Here is a 21327-nt window from a genome sequence, read left to right as displayed (position 1 = left end):
CATTCATTCGTTCCTGCCCTCGTTCGTTTGTCCATTCATTCATTCATTCATTCCTTCGCGCGTTCGTTTGTTCGTTCATTCATTCATTCGTTCATTCCTTCGCTCGTTCGTTCCTTCGCGCATCCGTTTGTTCATTCATTCATTCGTTCATTCATTCGTTCCTTCGCTCGTTCGTTTGTCCATTCATTCATTCATTCCTTCGTGCGTTCGTTTGTTCATTCATTCCTTCGCTCGTTCGTTTGTCCATTCATTCATTCATTCATTCCTTCGCTCGTTCGTTTGTCCATTCATTCATTCCTTCGCTCGTTCATTTGTTCATTCATTCATTCATACGCTCGTTCGTTCCTTCGTTCCTTTGTTCATTCATTCATTCGTTCATTCCTTCGCTCGTTTGTTCGTTCATTCATTCATTCATTCGCTCATTCGTTCCTTCGTTCGTTTGTTCATTCATTCATTCATTCGTTCATTCATTCATTCGTTCGTTCATTCATTCATTCCTTTGCTCGTTCGTTCCTTCATTCGTTTGTACATTCATTCGTGCCTTCACTCATTCGTTCGTTCATCGTTTGTTCATTCATTCATTCATTCATTCGTTCGTTCCTTCGCTCGTTTGTTCGTTCATTCATTCATTCGCTCATTCGTTCCTTCGTTCATTTGTTCATTCATTCATTCATTCGTTCATTCATTCATTCGTTCGCTCCTTCGCTCGTTCGTTCATTCATTCATTCCTTCGCTCGTTCGTTCCTTCATTCGTGCCTTCGCTCATTCGTTCGTTCATTCGTTTGTTCGTTCATTCATTCATTCATTCGTTCGTTCCTTCGCTCGTTTGTTCGTTCATTCATTCATTCATTCGCTCATTCGTTCCTTCGTTCGTTTGTTCATTCATTCATTCATTCGTTCATTCATTCATTCGTTCGCTCCTTCATTCATTCATTCATTCGCTCATTCGTTCCTTCATTCGTTTGTTCATTCATTCGTGCCTTCGCTCATTCGTTCGTTCATTCGTTTGTTCATTCATTCGTTCGTTCCTTCGCTCGTTTGTTCATTCATTCATTCATTCGCTCATTCATTCCTTCGTTCGTTCGTTCATTCATTCATTCATTCATTCGTTCGCTCCTTCGCTCGTTCGTTCATTCATTCATTCCTTTGCTCGTTCGTTCCTTCATTCGTTTGTTCATTCATTCGTGCCTTCGCTCATTTGTTCGTTCATTCGTTTGTTCATTCATTCATTCATTCGTTCGCTCCTTCGCTCGTTTGTTCGTTCGTTCATTCATTCATTCATTCGTTCGCTCCTTCGCTCGTTCGTTCATTCATTCATTCCTTTGCTCGTTCGTTCCTTCATTCGTTTGTTCATTCATTCGTGCCTTCGCTCATTCGTTCGTTCATTCGTTTGTTCATTCATTCATTCATTCATTCGTTCGTTCCTTCGCTCGTTTGTTCGTTCATTCATTCATTCATTCGCTCATTCGTTCCTTCGTTCGTTTGTTCATTCATTCATTCATTCATTCATTCGTTCATTCATTCGTTCGCTCCTTCGCTCGTTCGTTCATTCATTCATTCCTTCGCTCGTTCGTTCCTTCATTCGTTTGTTCATTCATTCGTGCCTTCGCTCATTCGTTCGTTCATTCGTTTGTTCATTCATTCATTCATTCATTCGCTCATTCGTTCCTTCGTTCGTTTGTTCATTCATTCATTCATTCATTCATTCGCTCCTTCGCTCGTTCGTTCATTCATTCATTCCTTCGCTCGTTCGTTCCTTCATTCGTTTCTTCATTCATTCGTTTGTTCATTCATTCATTGGTTCCTTCGCTCGTTCGTTCGTTCATTCATTCATTCGCTGCTGAGAAGCAGCGTGGCTCAGTGGAAAGAGCATGGGGTTTGGAGGCAGAGGTCATAGGTTCGAATCCCAGCTCCGCCAACTGTCAGCTGGGTGACTTTGGGAAAGTCACTTCAATAATAATAATAATAATAATAATGGCATTTATTAAGCGCTTACTATGTGCAAAGCACTGTTCTAAGCGCCAGGGAGGTTGCAAGGTGATCAGGTTGTCCCACAGGGGGCTCACAGTCTTAATCTCCCCATTTTCCAGATGAGGGAACTGAGGTTCAGAGAAGTAAAGTGACTTGCCCAAAGTCACACAGCTGACAACTGGCGGAGCCGGGATTTGAACCCATGACCTCTGACTCCAGAGCCCGGGCTCTTTCCACTGAGCCACACTGCTTCTCAGGTCTGGAAAGGATTAGATCTGGAAAGGTTCCCAAAGTAACTCATCCAAATCAATCTGCAAAAAAGGAAAAACAAGCAGGGGTATGGGGACCATCTATCCCCCAACTAACTCTGTTTTATAATAATAATAATAATAATAATGGCATTTATTAAGCGCTTACTATGTGCAAAGCACTGTTCTAAGCGCTGGGGAGGTTATAAGGTGATCAAGTTGTCCCATGGGGGCTCACAGTCTTAATCCCCATTTTTACAGATGAGGGAACTGAGGCCCAGAGAAGTGAAGTGACTTTCCCAAAGTCACACAGCTGACAATTGGCGGAGCCGGGATTCGAACCCACGACCTCTGACTCCAAAGCCCGGGCTCTTTCCACTGAGCCACGCTGCTTATCTGTTTATTGAGCGGTTACCATGTGCAGGAGTGTACTAAGCACATGGGAGAGTACAATACAACAGAGTTCGTAGATATGTTCCCGATCCACAATGAGTTTACAGTCTAGAGGCAGAGGAAGATGGTAATATAAATAAAAAAATTGTAATATAATGATTTATAGATATATACATAAATGTCATGGGGCTGAGGGTGGGGAAAATACCAAACTCCCAAAGGCCACAGATCCAAGTGGATAAACAACATACCATCCATTTTAAAGTACTCAATTGGCTCTCCCCCTCCTATTTTACTTCACTGAACGCCTACTACAGCCCAGCCCTCTTAATCTTGACTAATTTGTAAATCCAACAGGGGAGGGGGGAAATACTTGGGAAAAAGATATCAAGCAATCTTAAGCAAATAAACTGAACATAATCAATCACTTCATCCCAAGTCCAGGCTTGGGAGTCAGAGGTCAGGGGTTCAAATCCCCGCTCCCCCAATTGTCAGCTGGGTGACTTTGGCCAAGTCACTTCACTTCTCTGGGCCTCAGTTAACTCCTCTGTAAAATGGGGTTAAGACTGTGAGCCAGCCCTCTTGGGAAGGTCAAGTTGGCAACATATAGAGACGGTCCCTACCCAACAGCAATAGAGTAATAAATATGTACAAACATATTCACTCCTTCATTTAATCGTATTTATTGAGCGCTTACTGGGTGCGGAGCACTGTACTAAGTGCTTGGGAAGGACAAGTTGGCAACATATAGAGACGGTCCCTACCCAACAACAATAGAGTAATAAATATGTACAAACATATTAATTCATTCATTCAATCGTATTTATTGAGTGCTTACTGGGTGCGGAGCACTGTGCTAAGCACTTGGGAAGGATAAGTTGGCAAACATATAGAGACGGTCCCTACCCAACAACAATAAATAGAGTAATAGATATGTACAAACATATATGTTGCCAACTTGTACTTCCCAAGCGCTTAGTACAGTGCTCCGCAAACAGTAAGCGCTCAATAACTACGACTGAATGAATGAATGAGTGCCACCCTCTACTGTACTAAGCACTTGGGAAGTCCAAATTGGCAACATATAGAGACGGTCCCTACCCAACAGCAATAAATCAATAAAGTAATAAATATGTTGCCGACTTGTCCTTCCTAAACGCTTAGTACAGTGCTCCACACCCAGTAAGCGCTCAATAACTACGATTGAATGGATGAATGAGTGCCACCCTCCGCTGTACTAAGCGCTTGGGAAGTCCAAATTGGCAACATATAGAGACGGACCCTACCCAACAGCAATAGAGTAATAAATATGTATAAGCATATTCACTCCTTCATTCAATCGTATTTATTGAGCGCTTACTGTGTGCAGAGCACTGGACTAAGCGCTTGGGAAGTCCAAAGTGGCAACATATAGAGACGGTCCCTACCCAACAGCAATAAATAGAGTAATAAATATGTACAAACATATATGTTGCCGACTTGTCCTTCCCAAGCGCTTAGTACAGTGCTCCGCACCCAGTAAGCGCTCAATAACTACGACTGAATGAATGAATGAGTGCCACCCTCCACTGTACTAAGCGCTTGGGAAGTCCAAATTGGCAACATATAGAGACGGTCCCTACCCAACAGCAATAAATCAATAAAGTAATAAATATGCTGCCGACTTGTCCTTCCCAAGCGCTCAGTACAGTGCTCCGCACCCAGTAGGCGCTCAATAACTACGATTGAATGAATGAATGAGTGCCACCCTCCGCTGCACTAAGCACTTGGGAAGTCCAAATTGGCAACATATAGAGACGGTCCCTACCCAACAGCAATAAATAGAGTAATATGTACAAACATATATACATATATGTTGCCGACTTGTCCTTCCTAAGCGCTTAGTACAGTGCTCTGCACCCAGTAAGCGCTCAGTAACTACATTTGAATGAATGAATGAGTGCCACCCTCCACTGTACTAAGCGCTTGGGAAGTCCAAATTGGCAACATATAGAGACAGTCCCAACCCAACAGCAATAGAGTAATAAATATGTACAAACATATTCACTCCTTCATTCAATCGTATTTACTGAGCGCTTACTGTGTGCAGAGCACTGGACTAAGCGCTTGGGAAGTCCAAAGTGGCAACATATAGAGACGGTCCCTACCCAACAGCAATAAATCAATAAAGTAATAAATATGCTGCCGACTTGTCCTTCCCAAGCGCTCAGTACAGTGCCCCGCGCCCAGTAGGCGCTCAATAACTACGATTGAGTGAATGAATGAGTGCCACCCTCCACTGTACTAAGCGCTTGGGAAGTCCAAATTGGCAACATTTAGAGACAGTCCCTACCCAACAGCAATAAATCAATAAAGTAATAAATATGCTGCCGACTTGTCCTTCCCAAGCGCTCAGTACACTGCTCCGCGCCCAGTAAGCGCTCAATAACTACGATTGAATGGATGAATGAGTGGCGGCCTCCCCGCGGACTCCAACTCCCATCAGGCCCCGCGCTGCCCCGCAGGAAGTGACGCAGAGAGGCGCGCGGGCTTGTGGGAGTTGTAGTTCCAACGCGCGCGGGGGGGGCCTTTGAGGCCTGGCGGCTGTTGGCCTCCACCGGAAGTGCTCCGCCTGTGGCCGTTGCTAGGGGAGGAGGAGGCCGTGGGGGCCTCGAAGACGGTTGTCATGGCGGGGAGGAGGTGATGAGGAGGAGGAAGAAGAGGAGGAAGAGGAGGAAGAGGCTGCTCCTGCCCTGCCAGTAGAGCCTGAGCGTTTTGTTCCCCGAGGAGGAGCACGGGCCCAGGCTGCAGGTGAGGGCAACTGGCATCCTCCCTGGGCATTGCATGGGATGGGGGGCCTGGCCTTGGATCCCCCATCATCATCATCAATCGTATTTATTGAGCGCTTACTGTGTGCAGAGCACTGGACTAAGCGCTTGGGAAGTACAAATTGGCAACACATAGAGACGGTCCCTACCCAACAGCGGGCTCGCAGTCGAAAAGGGGGAGACAGAGAACAGAACCAAACGTACCAACAAAATAAAATAAATAGGATAGATATGTACAAGTTAGAGTGATAAATATGTACAATAAATAAATAGAGTAATAAATATGTACAACCGTATCTACATATATACAGGTGCTGTGGGGAATCAATCAATCAATCAATCGTATTTATTGAGCGCTTACTATGTGCAGAGCACTGGACTAAGCGCTTGGGAAGTACAAATTGGCAACACATAGAGACGGTCCCTACCCAACAGCGGGCTCGCAGTCGAAAAGGGGGAGACAGAGAACAGAACCAAACGTACCAACAAAATAAAATAAATAGGATAGATATGTACAAGTTAGAGTGATAAATATGTACAATAAATAAATAGAGTAATAAATATGTGCAACCGTATCTACATATATACAGGTGCTGTGGGGAATCAATCAATCAATCGTATTTATTGAGCGCTTACTATGTGCAGAGCACTGGACTAAGCGCTTGGGAAGTACAAATTGGCAACACATAGAGACGGTCCCTACCCAACAGCGGGCTCGCAGTCGAAAAGGGGGAGACAGAGAACAGAACCAAACGTACCAACAAAATAAAATAAATAGGATAGATATGTACAAGTTAGAGTGATAAATATGTACAATAAATAAATAGAGTAATAAATATGTGCAACCGTATCTACATATATACAGGTGCTGTGGGGAATCAATCAATCAATCAATCGTATTTATTGAGCGCTTACTATGTGCAGAGCACTGGACTAAGCGCTTGGGAAGTACAAATTGGCAACACATAGAGGCAGTCCCTACCCAACAGTGGGCTCACAGTCTAAAAGGGGGAGACAGAGAACAGAACCAAACATACCGACAAAATAAAATAAATAGGATAGAAATGTACAAGTAAAATAAATAAATAAATAAATAGAGTAATAAATATGTACAACCATATATACATATATACAGGTGCTGTGGGGAAGGGAAGGAGGTAAGATGGGGGGATGGAGAGGGGGGCGAGGGGGAGAGGAAGGAAGGGGCTCGGTCTGGGAAGGCCTCCTGGAGGAGGTGAGCTCTCAGCAGGGCCTTGAAGGGAGGAAGAGAGCTAGCTTGGCGGAGGGGCAGAGGGAGGGCATTCCAGGCCAGGGGGAGGACGTGGGCCGGGGGTCGATGGCGGGACAGGCGACAACGAGGCCCAGTGAGGAGATTAGTGGCAGAGGAGCGGAGGGTGCGGGCTGGGCTGGAGAAGGACAGAAGGGAGGGGAGGTAGGAGGGTTTCATGTCATCCTCCATTCCCAGACAAGAGCACGGGCCTGAGATCATGGGCCCCAAATCCCCACTCCCCCTCACACTCATCATCCTAATAATGGCTTTTATGAAGCGCTTACTATGTGCACTGCTCTAAGCGCTGGGGAGGTTACAGGGTGATAAGCGCTTAGTCCAGTGCCCTGCACATAGTAAGCGCTCAATAAATGCGATTGATGATGATGATGATCCACCAGGCTATCGCCCTTCCTTGAAAGCTCTACTGAGAGCTCACCTCCTCCAGGAGGCCTTTCCAGATTGAGCCCCCTTTTTCCTCTCCTCCTCCCCATTCCCCCCGTCCTACCTCCTTCCCCACCCCACAGCACTTGTGTATATTTGTACAAATTTATTACTCTGTTTTACTTGGACATATTTACTATTCTATTGATTTTGTCAATGATGCACGTAGAGCTTTAATTCTATTTGTTCTGACAATTTGGACACCTGTCTACATGTTTTGTTTTGTTGCCTGTCTCCCCCTTCTAGACTGTTAGCCCGTTGTTGGGTAGTGACTGTCTCTATATGTTGACGACTTGTACTTCCCAAGCGCTTAGTACAGTGCTCTGCACACAGTAAGTGCTCAATAAATGCAATTGAATGAATGAATGAATGAATGAGGTTGTCCCCCGGGGGGCTTACAGTCTTCATCGCCATTTTACAGTTGAGGGAACTGAGGCACAGAGAAGTGCTTGCCCAAAGTCACACAGCTGACAATCAGTCAATCAATCGTATTTATTGAGCGCTTACTGTGGGCAGAGCACTGGACTAAGCGCCTGATATGACCTCTGGGCGGAGTTGGTGCTAGAGGAGCAGAGTGGGTGGGCTGGGCTGTAGAAGGTCAGTGAAATGAGATAATAATAATAATAATAATAATGGCATTTATTAAGCGCTTACTATGTGCAAAGCACTGTTCTAAGCACTGGGGAGTTTACAGGGTGATCAGATTGTCCCACAGGGGGCTCACAGTCTTAATCCCCATTTTACAGATGAGGTAACTGAGGCCCAGAGAAGTTAAGTGACTTGCCCAAAGTCACACAGCTGACGAGTGATGTAGCCGGGATTTGAACCGATGACCTCTGAATCCAAAGCCTGGGCTCTTTCCACTGAGCCACGCTGCTTCCCATAAGCAGCGTAAGTATCCCATAAGATACATAAGTATCCCATAAGTATCCCATAAGAGATAGGGTGGGGCAAGCTGATTGAGTGCTTTAAATAATAATAATGGCATTTACTAAGCGCTTACTATGTGCAGAGCACTGTTCTAAGCACTGGGGAGGTTGCAAGGTGATCAGGTTGTCCCCCTGGGGGCTCACAATCTTCATCCCCATTTTACAGATGAGGGAACCGAGGCACAGAGAAGTGCTTGCCCAAAGTCACACAGCTGACAATCATATTTATTGAGCGCTTACTGTGTGCAGAGCACTGGACTAAGTGCCTGATATGACCTCTGGGCAGAGTTGGTGCTAGAGGAGCAGAGTGGGTGGGCTGGGCTGTAGAAGGTCAGTGAGATGAGATAGGGTGGGGCAAGCTGATTGAGTGCTTTAAATAATAATAATAATGGCATTTATTAAGCGCTTACTATGTGCAGAGCACTGTTCTAAGTGCTGGGGAGGTTGCAAGGTGATCAGGTTGTCCCCCGGGGGGCTCACAATCTTCATCCCCATTTTACAGATGAGGGAACCGAGGCACAGAGAAGTGCTTGCCCAGAGTCACACAGCTGTCAATCAGTCAATCGTATTTATTGAGCGCTTACCGTGCGCAGAGCACTGTACTAAGCGCTTGGGAAGTACAAGTTGGCAACATATAGAGACGGTCCCTACACAACAGTGGGCTCAGAGAAGGAGGACAAGTGGTGGAGCCGGGATTTGAACCCATGACCTCTGACTCCAAAGCCCGTGCCCTTTTCCACCGAGCCACGCTGCTTCTCCTTGTCTTCTTCCCCTCATGTCGGCTGTGTGGCCTTGGGCAAGGCGCTTAACTTCTCTGAGCCTCAGTTACCTCAGCTGTAAAATGGGGATTAATCAATCAATCGTATTTAGTGAGCGCTTACTGTGTGCAGAGCACTGTACTAAGCGCTTGGGAAGTACAAGTTGGCAACATATAGAGACAGTCCCTACCCAACAATGGGCTCACAGTCTAGAAGGTGGGCTCACAATCTAGAAGATTAAGACTGTGAGCCCCCTGTGGGATAATCTGATTGCCCTGTAACCTCCCCAGCGCTTAGAACAGTGCTCTGCACGTAGTAAGCGCTTAATAAATGCCATCATTATTATTATTATTATTACAAGTCGGCAACATATAGAGACGGTTCCTACCCAACAACAGACTGTCAGCTCCTTGTGGGCAGGAATGTGCCTGTTCCTTGCTATAGTGTCCCCTCCCCTAATGATAATAATGATAGTATTTGTTAAGCGCTTACTATGTGCCAAGCACTGTTCTAAGTGCTGGGGGGGGGGGGGGGGGGGCGGTACAAGGTGATCAGGTTGTCCCATGTGGGGCTCCCAGTCTTCACCCCCCATTTTACAGATGAGGGAACTGAGGCCCAGAGAAGTGAAGTGACATTCATTCATTCAGTCGTATTTATTGAGCGCTTACTATGTGCAGAGCACTGGACTAAGCACTTGGGAGAATACAATTCGGCAACAGAGACTGTCCCTACCCAACAGCGGGCTCGCAGTCTAGAAGGGGGAGACGAACAACAGAACAAAACGTGTAGACAGGTATCAAAACCGTCAGAATAAATAGAATTATAGCTATATGCACAGCATTGATAAAATAATAATAACAATAATAATGGCATTTATTCATCATCATCAATCGTATTTATTGAGTGCTTACTGTGTGGAGAGCACTGTACTAAGCGCTTGGGAAGGACAAGTTGGCAACATATAGAGACGGTCCCTACCCAACAGCTGGCCCACAGTCTAGAAGGGGGAGGCAGAGAACAAAACCAAACATACTAACAAAATAAAATAAATAGAATAGATATGTACAAGTAAAATAAATAAATAAATAAATAGAGTAATAAATATGTACAAACATATATACATATATTCAGGTGCTGTGGGGAAGGGAAGGAGGTAAGGCGGGGGGGATGGAGAGGAGGATGAGGGGGAGAGGAAGGAAGGGGCTCAGTGTGGGAAGGCCTCCTGGAGGAGGTGAGCTCTCGGTAGGGCCTTGAAGGGAGGAAGAGAGCTAGCTTGGCGGATGGGCAGAGGGAGGGATTAAGCTCATACTATGTGCAAAGCACTGTTCTAAGTGCTGGGGAGGTTACAAGGTGATCAGGTTGTCCCACGTGGGGCTCACAGTCTTCATCCCCATTTTACAGATGAGGGAACTGAGGCCCAGAGAAGTCAAGTGACTTGCCCAAAGTCACCCAGCTAACAAGTGGCGAAGGCGGGAGAGTAGTAAATATGTACAAGTAAAATAAATGGAGTAATAAATCTGTACAAATGTGTACAGGTGCTGTGGGGAGGGGAAGGACGCTTAGCACAGTGCTTGGCGCAGCATGGCTCAGTGGAAAGAGCCCGGGCTGGGGAGCCAGAGGTCGTGGGTTCTAATCCCGGCTCCGCCACTTGTCAGCTGCGTGACCCTGGGCAAGTCACTTCACTGGGCCTCAGTTCCCTCATCTGTAAAATGGGGGGTGAAGACTGGGAGCCCCAGGTGGGACAACCTGATGACCTTGTATTCCCCCCAGCGCTTAGAACAGTGCTTGGCACATAGTAAGCGCTTAACAAATACCAACATTATTATTATCGGTAGGTGCCAGCGAGTCAGCAGGGCACAGTGGGTCGAGCCCAGGCCTTTGAAGGTTGTAGGTTCTCATCCCGGCTCTACCACTTGTCTGCTCTGTGTCTGAAAGCTCACCTCCTCCATCATCAATCGTATTTATTGAGCGCTTACTATGTGCAGAGCACTGTACTAAGCGCTTGGGAAGAACAAATTGGCAACATATAGAGACAGTCGCTACCCAACAGTGGGCTCACAGTCTAAAAGACCTCCTCCAGGAGGTCTTCCCAGACTGAGCCCCCCCTTTTCCTCTCCTCCTCCTCTCCCTGTCGTCCCCATCCCCCCCGCCCTACCCCTTCCCACGACACTTGTGTATATTTGTACGTTTATTACTATTTATTCTATTAATAATAATAATGATGATGATGGCATTTGTTAAGCGCTTACTATGTGCAAAGCACCGTTCCAAGCGCTGGGGAGGATACAAAGTGATCAGGTTGTCCCACGTGATAGAAGGCGGTCAGCAGACGGGTCATCGGGAACACCTAGATGGAGATTGAAGTTCTCAAGGACTCAAGGAGGCACGGAGAGAGAGAGAAGGAATATCAGGAAGGGATCACGTCGTTAAAAATATTGGAGGTGAGAAGCAGCGTGGCTCAGTGGAAAGAGCCCGGGCTTGGGAGTCGGGTCGTGCGTTCAAATCCCGGCTCCGCCAATTGTCAGCTGGGTGACTTTGGGCAAGTCGCTTCACCTCTCTGGGCCTCAGTTCCCTCATCTGGAAAATGGGGAAATGCGGAGGCCTTCCCAGACTGAGCCCCTTCCTTCCTCTCCCCCTCGTCCCCCTCTCCATCCCCCCCATCTTCCCTTCCCCACAGCACCTGTATATATGTTTGTACATATTTATTACTCTATTTATTTATTTTACTTGTACATATCTATTCTCTTTATTTTATTTTGTTAGTATGTTTGGTTTTGTTCTCTGTCTCCCCCTTTTAGACTGGGAGCCCACTGTTGGGTAGGGACTGTCTCTCTATGTTGTCAATTTGTACTTCCCAAGCGCTTAGTACAGTGCTCTGCACATAGTAAGCGCTCAATAAATACGATTGATGATGATGATGATGATGACTGCGAGCCCCTCCAGGATAACCGGATCACTTTGTAACCTCCCCAGCGCTTAGAACAGTGCCTTGCACATTGTAAGCGTGTATATAGCTATAATCCTATTTATTCTGATGGTATTGACTCCTGTTTACTTGTTCTGTCGTCTGTCTCCCCCTTCTAGACCGGGAGCCCGTTGTTGGGTAGGGACCGTCTCTATCCGTTGCCGATTTGTACCTCCCAAGCGCTTAGAACAGTGCTCTGCACCCAGTAAGCGCTCAATAAGTACGACTGAGTGAACGAATGAAGTCACTTCACTTGTCTGGGCCTCGGTCACCTCATCTGTAAAATGGGGATTGAGACTGTGAACCCTACGTGAGTCAGGGACTGTGTCCAACCCCATTTGCTTGGATCCACCCCAGCGCTTAGTACAGTGCCTGGCACGTTGTAAGCGCCTCAATACCATGATTATTATTTCCGATTCATAGCAACTTCACGGATATACTTTCTCCAGAACGTCCTGTCCTCTGCCATAATCCCCACTCCCCGCCCCACAGTACTTCATCATCATCATCAATCGTATTTATTGAGCGCTTACTATGTGCAGAGCACTGTACTAAGCGCTTGGGAAGTACAAATTGGCAACATACAGAGACAGTCCCTACCCAACAGTGGGCTCCCAGTCTAAAAGGGGGAGACAGAGAACAAAACCGAACATACTAACAAAATAAAATAAATAGAATAGATATGTACAAGTAAAATAAATAAATAGAGTAATAAATATGTACAAACATATATACGTACATATGTACTTGTATCCATGTGCACATATTTATTATTCTATTTTATGAATGAGGTGTATATATCTATAATTCTATTTATATTGATACTATTGATGCCTGTTTGCTTGTTTTGTTTTGTTTTCTGTCTCTCCCTTCTAGACTGTGAGCCAGTTGTTGGGTAGGGACTGTCTCAATTTGTTGCCGAGTTGTACTTTCCGAGCGCGTAGTCCAGTGCTCTGCATACAGTAAGTGCTAAATAATAATAATAATAATAATGGCATTTATTAAGTGCTTACTATGTGCAAAGCACTGTTCTATAAATACGATTGAATGAAAGTCGCAGCAACAAAGATATTAATTACTGTGAAGAGTCAAGAGATGGCTAGTCACTCTTCACTAGTAATGTTTAAGTTGGGGTGGCATTGTGGTCAAAACCTCTCTCTGACTAAAATAATGGATTGGAATGTAAACAATTTTACATCCGCCCATCTAATCACCTGGAATCTGGATTGCTCACTTTTTAAATGCTTTGATATGCAGTTTAGAGGTACTAATTTGTAGAGAATGCAATTAGTCAAATCACCGTGCTGTAAATTTTCCTCCCCTTTGGGCTTTACCTATTCAAAGAGTACGTTAGGTTGTCCTTTTTATTTTTTCAGCCTGTTTTCTTTATCATTTGGCAAATTCATGATTATAGTCGATTGAATAAATTTAGTACTCTTCTTGAGGTACAGCCAGACCCCTTAGTTTGAAGCTCAAAGATCATTTTGTAGTTTACCCACAACATGTTAACAATTTCATTAGTAAATGCCTGTTGAGAGATTATTAAACAAGTGTGTGTGGAGGCACCTTTCAATTTGTGGAAATTTGGCATATAATAATAAAGGCATTTATTAGGCACTTACTATGTGCAAAGCACTGTTCTAAGCGTTGGGGAGATTACAAGGCGATCAGGTTGTCATATGTTGTTATATAGCATTTTAGAAGTAAAGAAAGCATTTCCTCATCTTGAATAACTTGTCAGGCTGTGTATGGATTCAATCAATCAGTCGTATTGAGCGCTTACTGTGTGCAGAGCACTGTACTAAGCGCTTGGGAAGTACAAGTTGGCAACATATAGAGATGGTCCCTACCCAACAGTGGGCTCACAGTCTAGAAAGGGGAGACAGAGAACAAAACCAAACATATTAACAAAATAAAATAAATAGAATAGATATGTACAAGTAAAATAAATAAATAGAGTAATAAATACGTACAAGCATATATACAGGTACTGTGGGGAAGGGAGGTAAGGCGGGGGGGGATGGAGAGGGTACGAAGGTGAATGTGAAGCTTCTAAATATACAGAAGATATGTTTGTTAAAATATACTGGAATTATAATGCGTAGTTAAATGCTACCTGCATTTGGTAATGGGAATCATTTTTTTTTTCTGTTTCTCAGGTCCCCCACATTTTTGAAATCTCTGAAACCCTCAAAAATTAGGCAGTGCGATATCGTTCCTTCTATAGCAGAATAAAAAAAAAAATCAAATTTGCATATTGATCATACGAAGTAACGGTGACAAGTTAAATCTAAAGCCTCATGGTCCACTAAAGTGGAAGTTCGTGAAATGAAATAGAGCGGCCTGAAAACGAAGCCTAATTTATTTTAAAAGAAAGCAGTAGGAATTAGATGTGATAATGGGGAAGAGCCTTCATTTTACCCCGATTTGTATCCGTGGCGGGGTCATTTAGGATAGATTCAGTAGTCTTCTGTCCCAGTCCCTTGCTGCTCCTCGGAGCTCCCATGAGTTGGCTGTCTCCCCAGGTCGCCTGCCCTTCCTCGGGGATGGATGGGGAATTTCGAATAGCAGGAGAAAGAAAATAAACCCAAATCCATGGGTATAGCAGCTGTTTCTGAACAATCTGGTTTCCAACGAATTTAAAATTTTATTCTTTCTTTAGGTGAAATGTTTCTTCATAGGTTCATAATCAGGTTTAGAAAAAGTAACGAAATCATTACGAGATTACAGCAGGATCCATTATGTAGAAAAAGCCCCTGTGAACATCAATATTTTCCTCTTTTGCAAGTGAGAACCACATAAAGGTGTGATTATCACCACGTTAATCTTGTTTACAAAGATCACTTGAGTCAGGTAGTAGGCTTTTATTGATTTTTTAATTTCTCTTGAATTGTTTTTCTAAAGTGAAAATCATTTGAAACTAACAATGTTTTGTGACTTTCTATGTTTAAGCAATGAAGTACAAAGACATTTGTGTCACGTATATGTTTAGGTATTAAATTTTGCACAATTTTTAAGGGAAACAGTGTGGACTAATAAAAAACACATAAGCCTGGAATCAGGGGAACATCGTTCTAAAGCAGGCTTTGCCACTTATCTGCTGTGTGACCTTGGACAAGTCCTTTAACTTCTCTGGGCATCAATTTCATCGTTGGTAAAATGAGATTTCATCTGCTGTAATCTCGTAATGATTTTGTTACTTTTTTTAAACCTGATTATGAACCTATGGAGACACATTTTATCTAAAGAAAGAATAAAATGTGAACATCAATATTTTCCTCTTTTGCAAGTGAGAACCACATAAAGGTGTGATTATCACCACGTTAATCTTGTTTACAAAGATCGCTTGAGTCAAATAGGTAGTAGGCTTTTATTGATTTTTTTTATTCCTCTTGAATTGTTTTTCTAAAGTGAAAATCATTTGAAACTAACAATGTTTTTTGACTTTCTGTGTTTAGGCAATGAAGTACAAAGACATTTGTGTCACGTATATGTTTAGATATTAAATTTTGCACAATTTTTAAGGGAAACAGTGTGGACTAGTAAAAAACACATAGTCCTGGAGTCAGGGGAACATGGTTCTAAAGCAGGCTCTGCCACTTATCTGCTGTGTGACCTTGGACAAGTCCTTTAACTTCTCTGGACATCAATTTCATCGTTGTTAAAATGAGGTTTAAATACCAGTTCTCCCTTTACTTAAGACCACGAGCCCCAATGAGGGATAGGGACTATGGCTGACTTGATCATCTGTTTCTACCTCTGAGCTTAGAGCAGTGTGTGGCACATAGTAAACATATAAATATTATTATTACTGCTGTTGTTCTGTACTGTGGCCCAATAATCTTATATTTAGAATTGTGAAATGAATGAAAGCTGTAACTATTTCTTATTGGGAGAAAGTTACACAGGAGTACCATAGTCGAGTTACTGGAAAAATTACGTAATGCAATCCAGTTGTTATATAGCACAGAATTGGAATTAAAACATTATTGTATAAACATGTTTCTACCTGAAATATTCATAGAAAAGCCCATGTAAGAAGCCCATGTAGCAGCAGCATTATCCCCATGGAATAATTGATGATCTGGCAGTTAAGCAAATTGAGCTCTCTGCATTCTCTAGTTGAAATTGTAAAAGGAGGTGCCTTGTTCGCTCCAGACAGAATTTCCCCTTGGGCAATTTTCCTTCAGCATAACGGGGTTTCCCTTAATTCCTGGCCAGAATTTCTCCTGCTACATAGTTTTTGGTGTATAATTTTTTTCTCAAGAAGTGTAGATTTAGTTTCAAAGCTATGCACACACAGTTCTTGAAGCTTTATTTTTGGGGAAAGAGGTGGAACACAATAGCAGGTAAATTGAAAAGATTTTTATTTCATATAAAATTGTTTCCCAGGTACTTTACAAAAGTTCTCTTTTTGCTTCCTTATCCTTTTGCTCTGACACTACTTTTTTTCTACCTGCAGCCTAACTGTCTGAAGATGGAGGAATATGAGAAGTTCTGTGAGAGGAGTCTTGTCCGAATTCAAGGAGAGTCACTAGACAGAGAATGCTTTCCACCTGTTCAGTCTGAGAACTCCTCACTTATTCAGTTCCATGGGGTTGCTGCGCTTTCTCCTTTGGTAATATATCTCGTTTCTTTTTTGTTGTTCAGTTTGTCAGTTTTCCACCTACATGGTCCCCAAATGAGAAGGCCCTTTTTGAGGGTGTTGTTTAGGATATATCTGCCGGAGGCACCCTGCCTTTCCTTCACCTCATGTTGCATCTTGTTGTCTGTTTAGTCTTTTTACTGCCCTCTGAACTTTGTGCCTTAAAAACCTATAATCTCTTCCCTAACACCATCTAAGAACTCATCAACGTGCTGTCTGGGATTTACCACTACCCCTTATACTACATTCTTTGTTTTGGAATGCTTAAAGTCTGATTAAGTAGTTCTTGGTTCCTCTTCGATAACTTTCTCCTTTCAGTTTTCTGAAGGAACTGACTCCATGGCTTTTCCAGGATCTGGACCGTGAAGCGTCCATCAGTAATAATGACCAGCAAGGGAGCGGCAACTCTGGTGTGAAATTCCCTATGAAATCATTCAATTATATTCTCTTGACCTTTTCAACTAATACACGGAACTGCGATTTATGTTTTAAATTATTGTAGATAATCAGACTTTATAGATTTTAGCAAAATTTTTGAGAATCAGATTTTTTTTTCCAAAAAACTAAATCCTCCTTCATTGGTCCTCTCCAAATATTTGAAGGATCCTCGTGTTCATTAGCCCCAGACAGAAAAAGTTGAGACTTTTTTCTTCATTAAATGGCTCCATTCAAAAGCGGCAGTGCTGTACCTTATAGTGGATAAAAAGGACAGCATAAGATAGGATTTCTATAGTTTTGTTAACTTGGTAATAGATACGTTTCCCTAGGGATTTTAAAGGAAAGATAAAGGCTGCTTGGTTTTTGTTAATGTTTCAAAAATTTTAAAAGTTCCACTACTTGTCACCTGAGAGTAATAATTAGAACTGTTTATAGGAACCTTTTTTTTCTTTTAGACCCCTTCTAGATTAATAATTTCAGAAAATACATTCTGAAGAAATGAAAAGAAGAAAAGAAACCTTTGGGCAAACATGGTCTCTATAGATACTCTCTTGCTAGCAAAATGTAATCTACATTTGGAAAGGAAATGTTTTGATGGTTTGTAAGGTTAGCAACTTCTGGATAGTATGAGACATTCTGAAATTCAGGTAGAAGCTGAAAAGAAAAAGTCTAATCATGTAAGGTTTATTGCACTGTTCTTTTTGCGGTGGGTAATAATTGCAGGTGAAAGAAAAACACGATCCAAGTTTGGGATTTGATCGTTTTATGTTTCATTTGTATTATACTTCATGTATAATTCATATCGAAAGTTTTTTTGTTTATAACATTCTTTATGTTTTTTCCTCTCTTGGAGTAAGTACAGCAATAACAAAAACATAAGGATATCCAGATATCTTAGGATTTTCAATGGGACCTCAGATCCAGGACTTTAAAAAAATCTTTCGTCTCCAGTTCATGGTGACTGTAAAGAAAAGAGGTAGAATTGCACTTGAGGCTTGTGGTAGAGGAGGGCCGGTGCCTCTTTCTTATTGTTGCCCTCATTATCACCATCTTCAAGAGGAAAAATGAGAGCTGACAGTGGAAACTACCAGAGTATCTCCTTACTTTCTGTTGCTGGCAAGGTTCTGGCAATTGCTGAGAAAATTTAGCTTCCCCAAAGAAGTTCACCCAAATCCTCGTGGGTTTGTCCAGGCACAGAAGGGTTGAGAGACCTTTTTCCCCCCATCACCAAGGGAGTTGTGTGGTAGGAACAGCCCCGTCCAAACTACTGTAGGCTCTCATTCTTGATGGTCTGATGAGGACACTGGAAAAACGCTAGAGTTTTTTTGAAAATTATTCAGGAACTACTACATGCCAATGACGATATGTCTTTGGGTGTAAAGGCCTCCAGAGCCCAGAGTCAGCACCGTTATGACCTGATAGTAAACCTGAAGAAAACTGAGCATTAACATTCAAGGCCAGGCTGGCCCGGGAAATCACGGGAATGGAGGTCCCTCTATTTTTCCAGCTGACACTCATGCATCACTCCTTAACCTGCTTTGGGACTTATCTGGAACCTGAATTGAGCTGACAACTCTGTTCCTGAGCTTGTCCTCCGGGACTATGGTTTTGGCTCAGACTGCCCAATGGACACTGGCCAAACTTATATAAAGAAAATCTACTTTAACTGTTAACCGTGCTGCCACCAAGTTTGGCCCTCTGAGAGTCTGACAGAGTTGGGCATCAAAGGGGTATCGGATATATATCTAACTGAAGATCTCCAAAGCCATGACAGTATCCAATTTCAAGATAATGAGGCTTAGAATGCCCTGAAAACGCTTGTCAGGCTTCTTCAGCAGTTTCATCAGCATCACCTGCAAGCCACACTCAACATTAAATAGCAAAGTGGCATGGCCTAGGGGATAGAGCACAGGCCCAGGAGTTAGAAGGACCTGGGTTCTGAACCTGGCCCTGCTACTTGTCTGCTGTGTGAGCTTGGGAAAGTCACTTTACTTTTCCATGTCTCAATTACCTCATCTGTAAAATGGGGACTAAGACTGTGAGCCCCATGTGGGACGTGGGCTGTGTCCCATCTGATTAACTTGTATGTAGATTGTGAGCCCGCTGTTGGGTAGGGACCATTTCTATATGTTGCCAACTTGTACTTCCTAAGCACTTAGTACAGTGCTCTGCACACAGTAAGCACTCAATAAATACGATTGATTGTTGGGTAGGGACCATCTCTTTATGTTGCCAACTTGTACTTCCTAAGCACTTAGTACAGTGCTCTGCACACAGTAAGTGCTCAATAAATACAATTGAATGAATGAATGAATCTACCCCAGCACTTAGTACAGTGCCTGGCACATAGTAAGTGCTCCCCCCCCCCCACCAAAAAAAAAAAATCACCAGCAGTAAGTTTTTGAAAGACAGCTCACCAGCATCAAGTCCCGTGCATCATTAAACGGCTTCTTTGGGCTAATGTGAGAAGAATGGAAGTGTCCCCAGCCACTGAAGTGTGGTTTCCTGAAATGGGGCATATGCAAGTAGGAAAGCAAAAGTGTTTTAAAGCCCATAATCAATCAATCAATCAATCAGTGGTAATTATTGAGCACATACTCTGTGCAGAGCATTGGGGGACTACAGTACAACAGAGTTGGTAGGCATGTACCCTCGCCACAGTAAGCTTACAGTCTAGAGGGAGACCGACATTAATATAAATGAATAATTTATAATGTGTCATTGAGAGATATATGCATAATGTAATAAGGAAGTGTAATCACAAACATTGGGGTTTGTGGTGAAACATTGAGGAAAACATGCAGCAAATAAACCATAGAGGAGAGGGTTTATTTGCCTTGAGCAGAGATTTTGAGAAGATTAGGACACTGAGACAGACTTGAAAACAGTAACAGCTGCTTAATTATTCATCACATTTTTAAGGCAAAGGACTTTTTATCACACTTACACTTTAAGGATTGGAGTTTTGGCATGGATTGGTATTTTCAGTCACACCCTCCTGGATAAACTCTCACTGTCAAAAGTATCATCTGTAAATATGATGGAATATCTCTATCTCTCTCTCTGTCTCTCTCTCTCTCTTTCTCAGCCTTCGTTTGGTTAAGCATAAGAGCACATATTTCCCAACAAGAATTTCACCAGTGGCAAAAGGAAAAAAATTCTGTTTCATTTTGTAGCACTGGATGAAGGGAACTGGTTCTACAGATTTATTTTGGTTTTTGTTTGTCCAGTTATTAAGAGATTGTTATTTTTTTTGTTGTTGAAAAATCATGATCTCATCTTGTAGCTACGCTTGGAGAGAAGAAAGGAAATGATGCAGGAAAGAAACTCTCTTTCAGCTTTCGTTTGGATCAGCATAAGAGCACATATTTCCCATCAAGAATTTCAGCAGTGGCAAAAGGAAATACATTCTATTTCATTTTGTAGCATTGGTTGAAGGGAACTGGTTCTACAGATTTATTTTGGCTTTTGTTATTAAGAGACTGATATATTTTTTGTTAATGAAAAATCATCATCTCATCTTGCAGCTTAGCATGGAGAGAAGAAAGGAAATGCAGCAGGAAAGACAAAAGGCCCTCAACTTAGAAGCACGCAGGCAGAGGAATAGGAGGAAAACTTTACTGAATCGTGTCCAGGAGATTCTGGAAAATGTGCAGGTTTGTGTATTTCAAACTCTTTGAATTATGGTTGGCCCTATGAAAATGACAGTGCCCTAGATGTAAATTTACAATTTCCAAGTGCTAAATAAACAACTTTTCAGTAGTCTTCTCTTTTGTCTGTTCCAGAATTCAGTTGCAATGCCTTCAGAAAGTGCAGGAAATTTTTTTGTACTTGAGTGTAGATATTTAGACAATGGACCCAAACAGGCCGCACAATAACCAATTACATGGGTCTTGTGACCCTCTTTACAAAACTGCATTGTTAAATCACAGCTCATGGAGTTTTTAATTGCAGTTTGCTTTCCATTTGAATTGGTTGGATTGCTGAAAGATGACTTCACTTTGTTTCTCTATAAGCTAAAACCTGGAGTAAGCTCTGAATCTGAAAAATTAGTGTTCTAGGTAAAATGAACCCTTGGATTCATATATACAAGTTTTCATGGCTACAGATGAGGATGTTCATTGTTTGCTTTTTGCAGTTGTTTAACTGTGATGTCCATTGTGCAATTGTCAAGTTGTTCTTAGAGTAACAAACAGATACTAATGTTGAAATCATTGCTCTTGATTTGGAAAAGAGTAGACCTTAGCAGGACAGATCGTGATAATGGAAGTTTCCCATTTCTCCCAATCCCAAGGCCTTATAATTTGTTCCTAGAAATTTCACACTCTAGGTAATTGCATCCAAAACATTGTCCTTGAGTTCAGAGATGGAGCTGCACTTGGTGAGATTGTGACCATGGATGTGAAGGTCCCACTGAGAATCTCTTGCAAAACTATGCACTTGAAAATACAGTAATTTATTT

General features: G+C 42.8%; 1 protein-coding gene across 2 annotated transcripts in view; it reads left to right on the top strand.

Annotated features, from left to right (window-relative positions):
• The first annotated feature begins 5249 nt into the window (after positions 1-5249).
• CCP110 (centriolar coiled-coil protein 110) overlaps positions 5250-21327 on the top strand; it is a 39472-nt gene continuing 23394 nt past the window's right edge. For both annotated transcript variants that reach the window (XM_038763106.1, XM_038763105.1), the window contains exons 1-4: positions 5250-5402; positions 11133-11258; positions 16245-16400; positions 20393-20521. In XM_038763106.1, the coding sequence (XP_038619034.1) occupies positions 11169-11258; positions 16245-16400; positions 20393-20521 (375 nt within the window). In that variant the 5' untranslated portion in view covers positions 5250-5402; positions 11133-11168. The remainder of the gene's footprint in view (positions 5403-11132; positions 11259-16244; positions 16401-20392; positions 20522-21327) is intronic.

Source organism: Tachyglossus aculeatus, chromosome 21, assembly GCF_015852505.1.
Source record: "Tachyglossus aculeatus isolate mTacAcu1 chromosome 21, mTacAcu1.pri, whole genome shotgun sequence".
NCBI classification, from domain to species: domain Eukaryota; kingdom Metazoa; phylum Chordata; class Mammalia; order Monotremata; family Tachyglossidae; genus Tachyglossus; species Tachyglossus aculeatus.
This window is presented reverse-complemented; position numbering and strand designations above follow the sequence as displayed.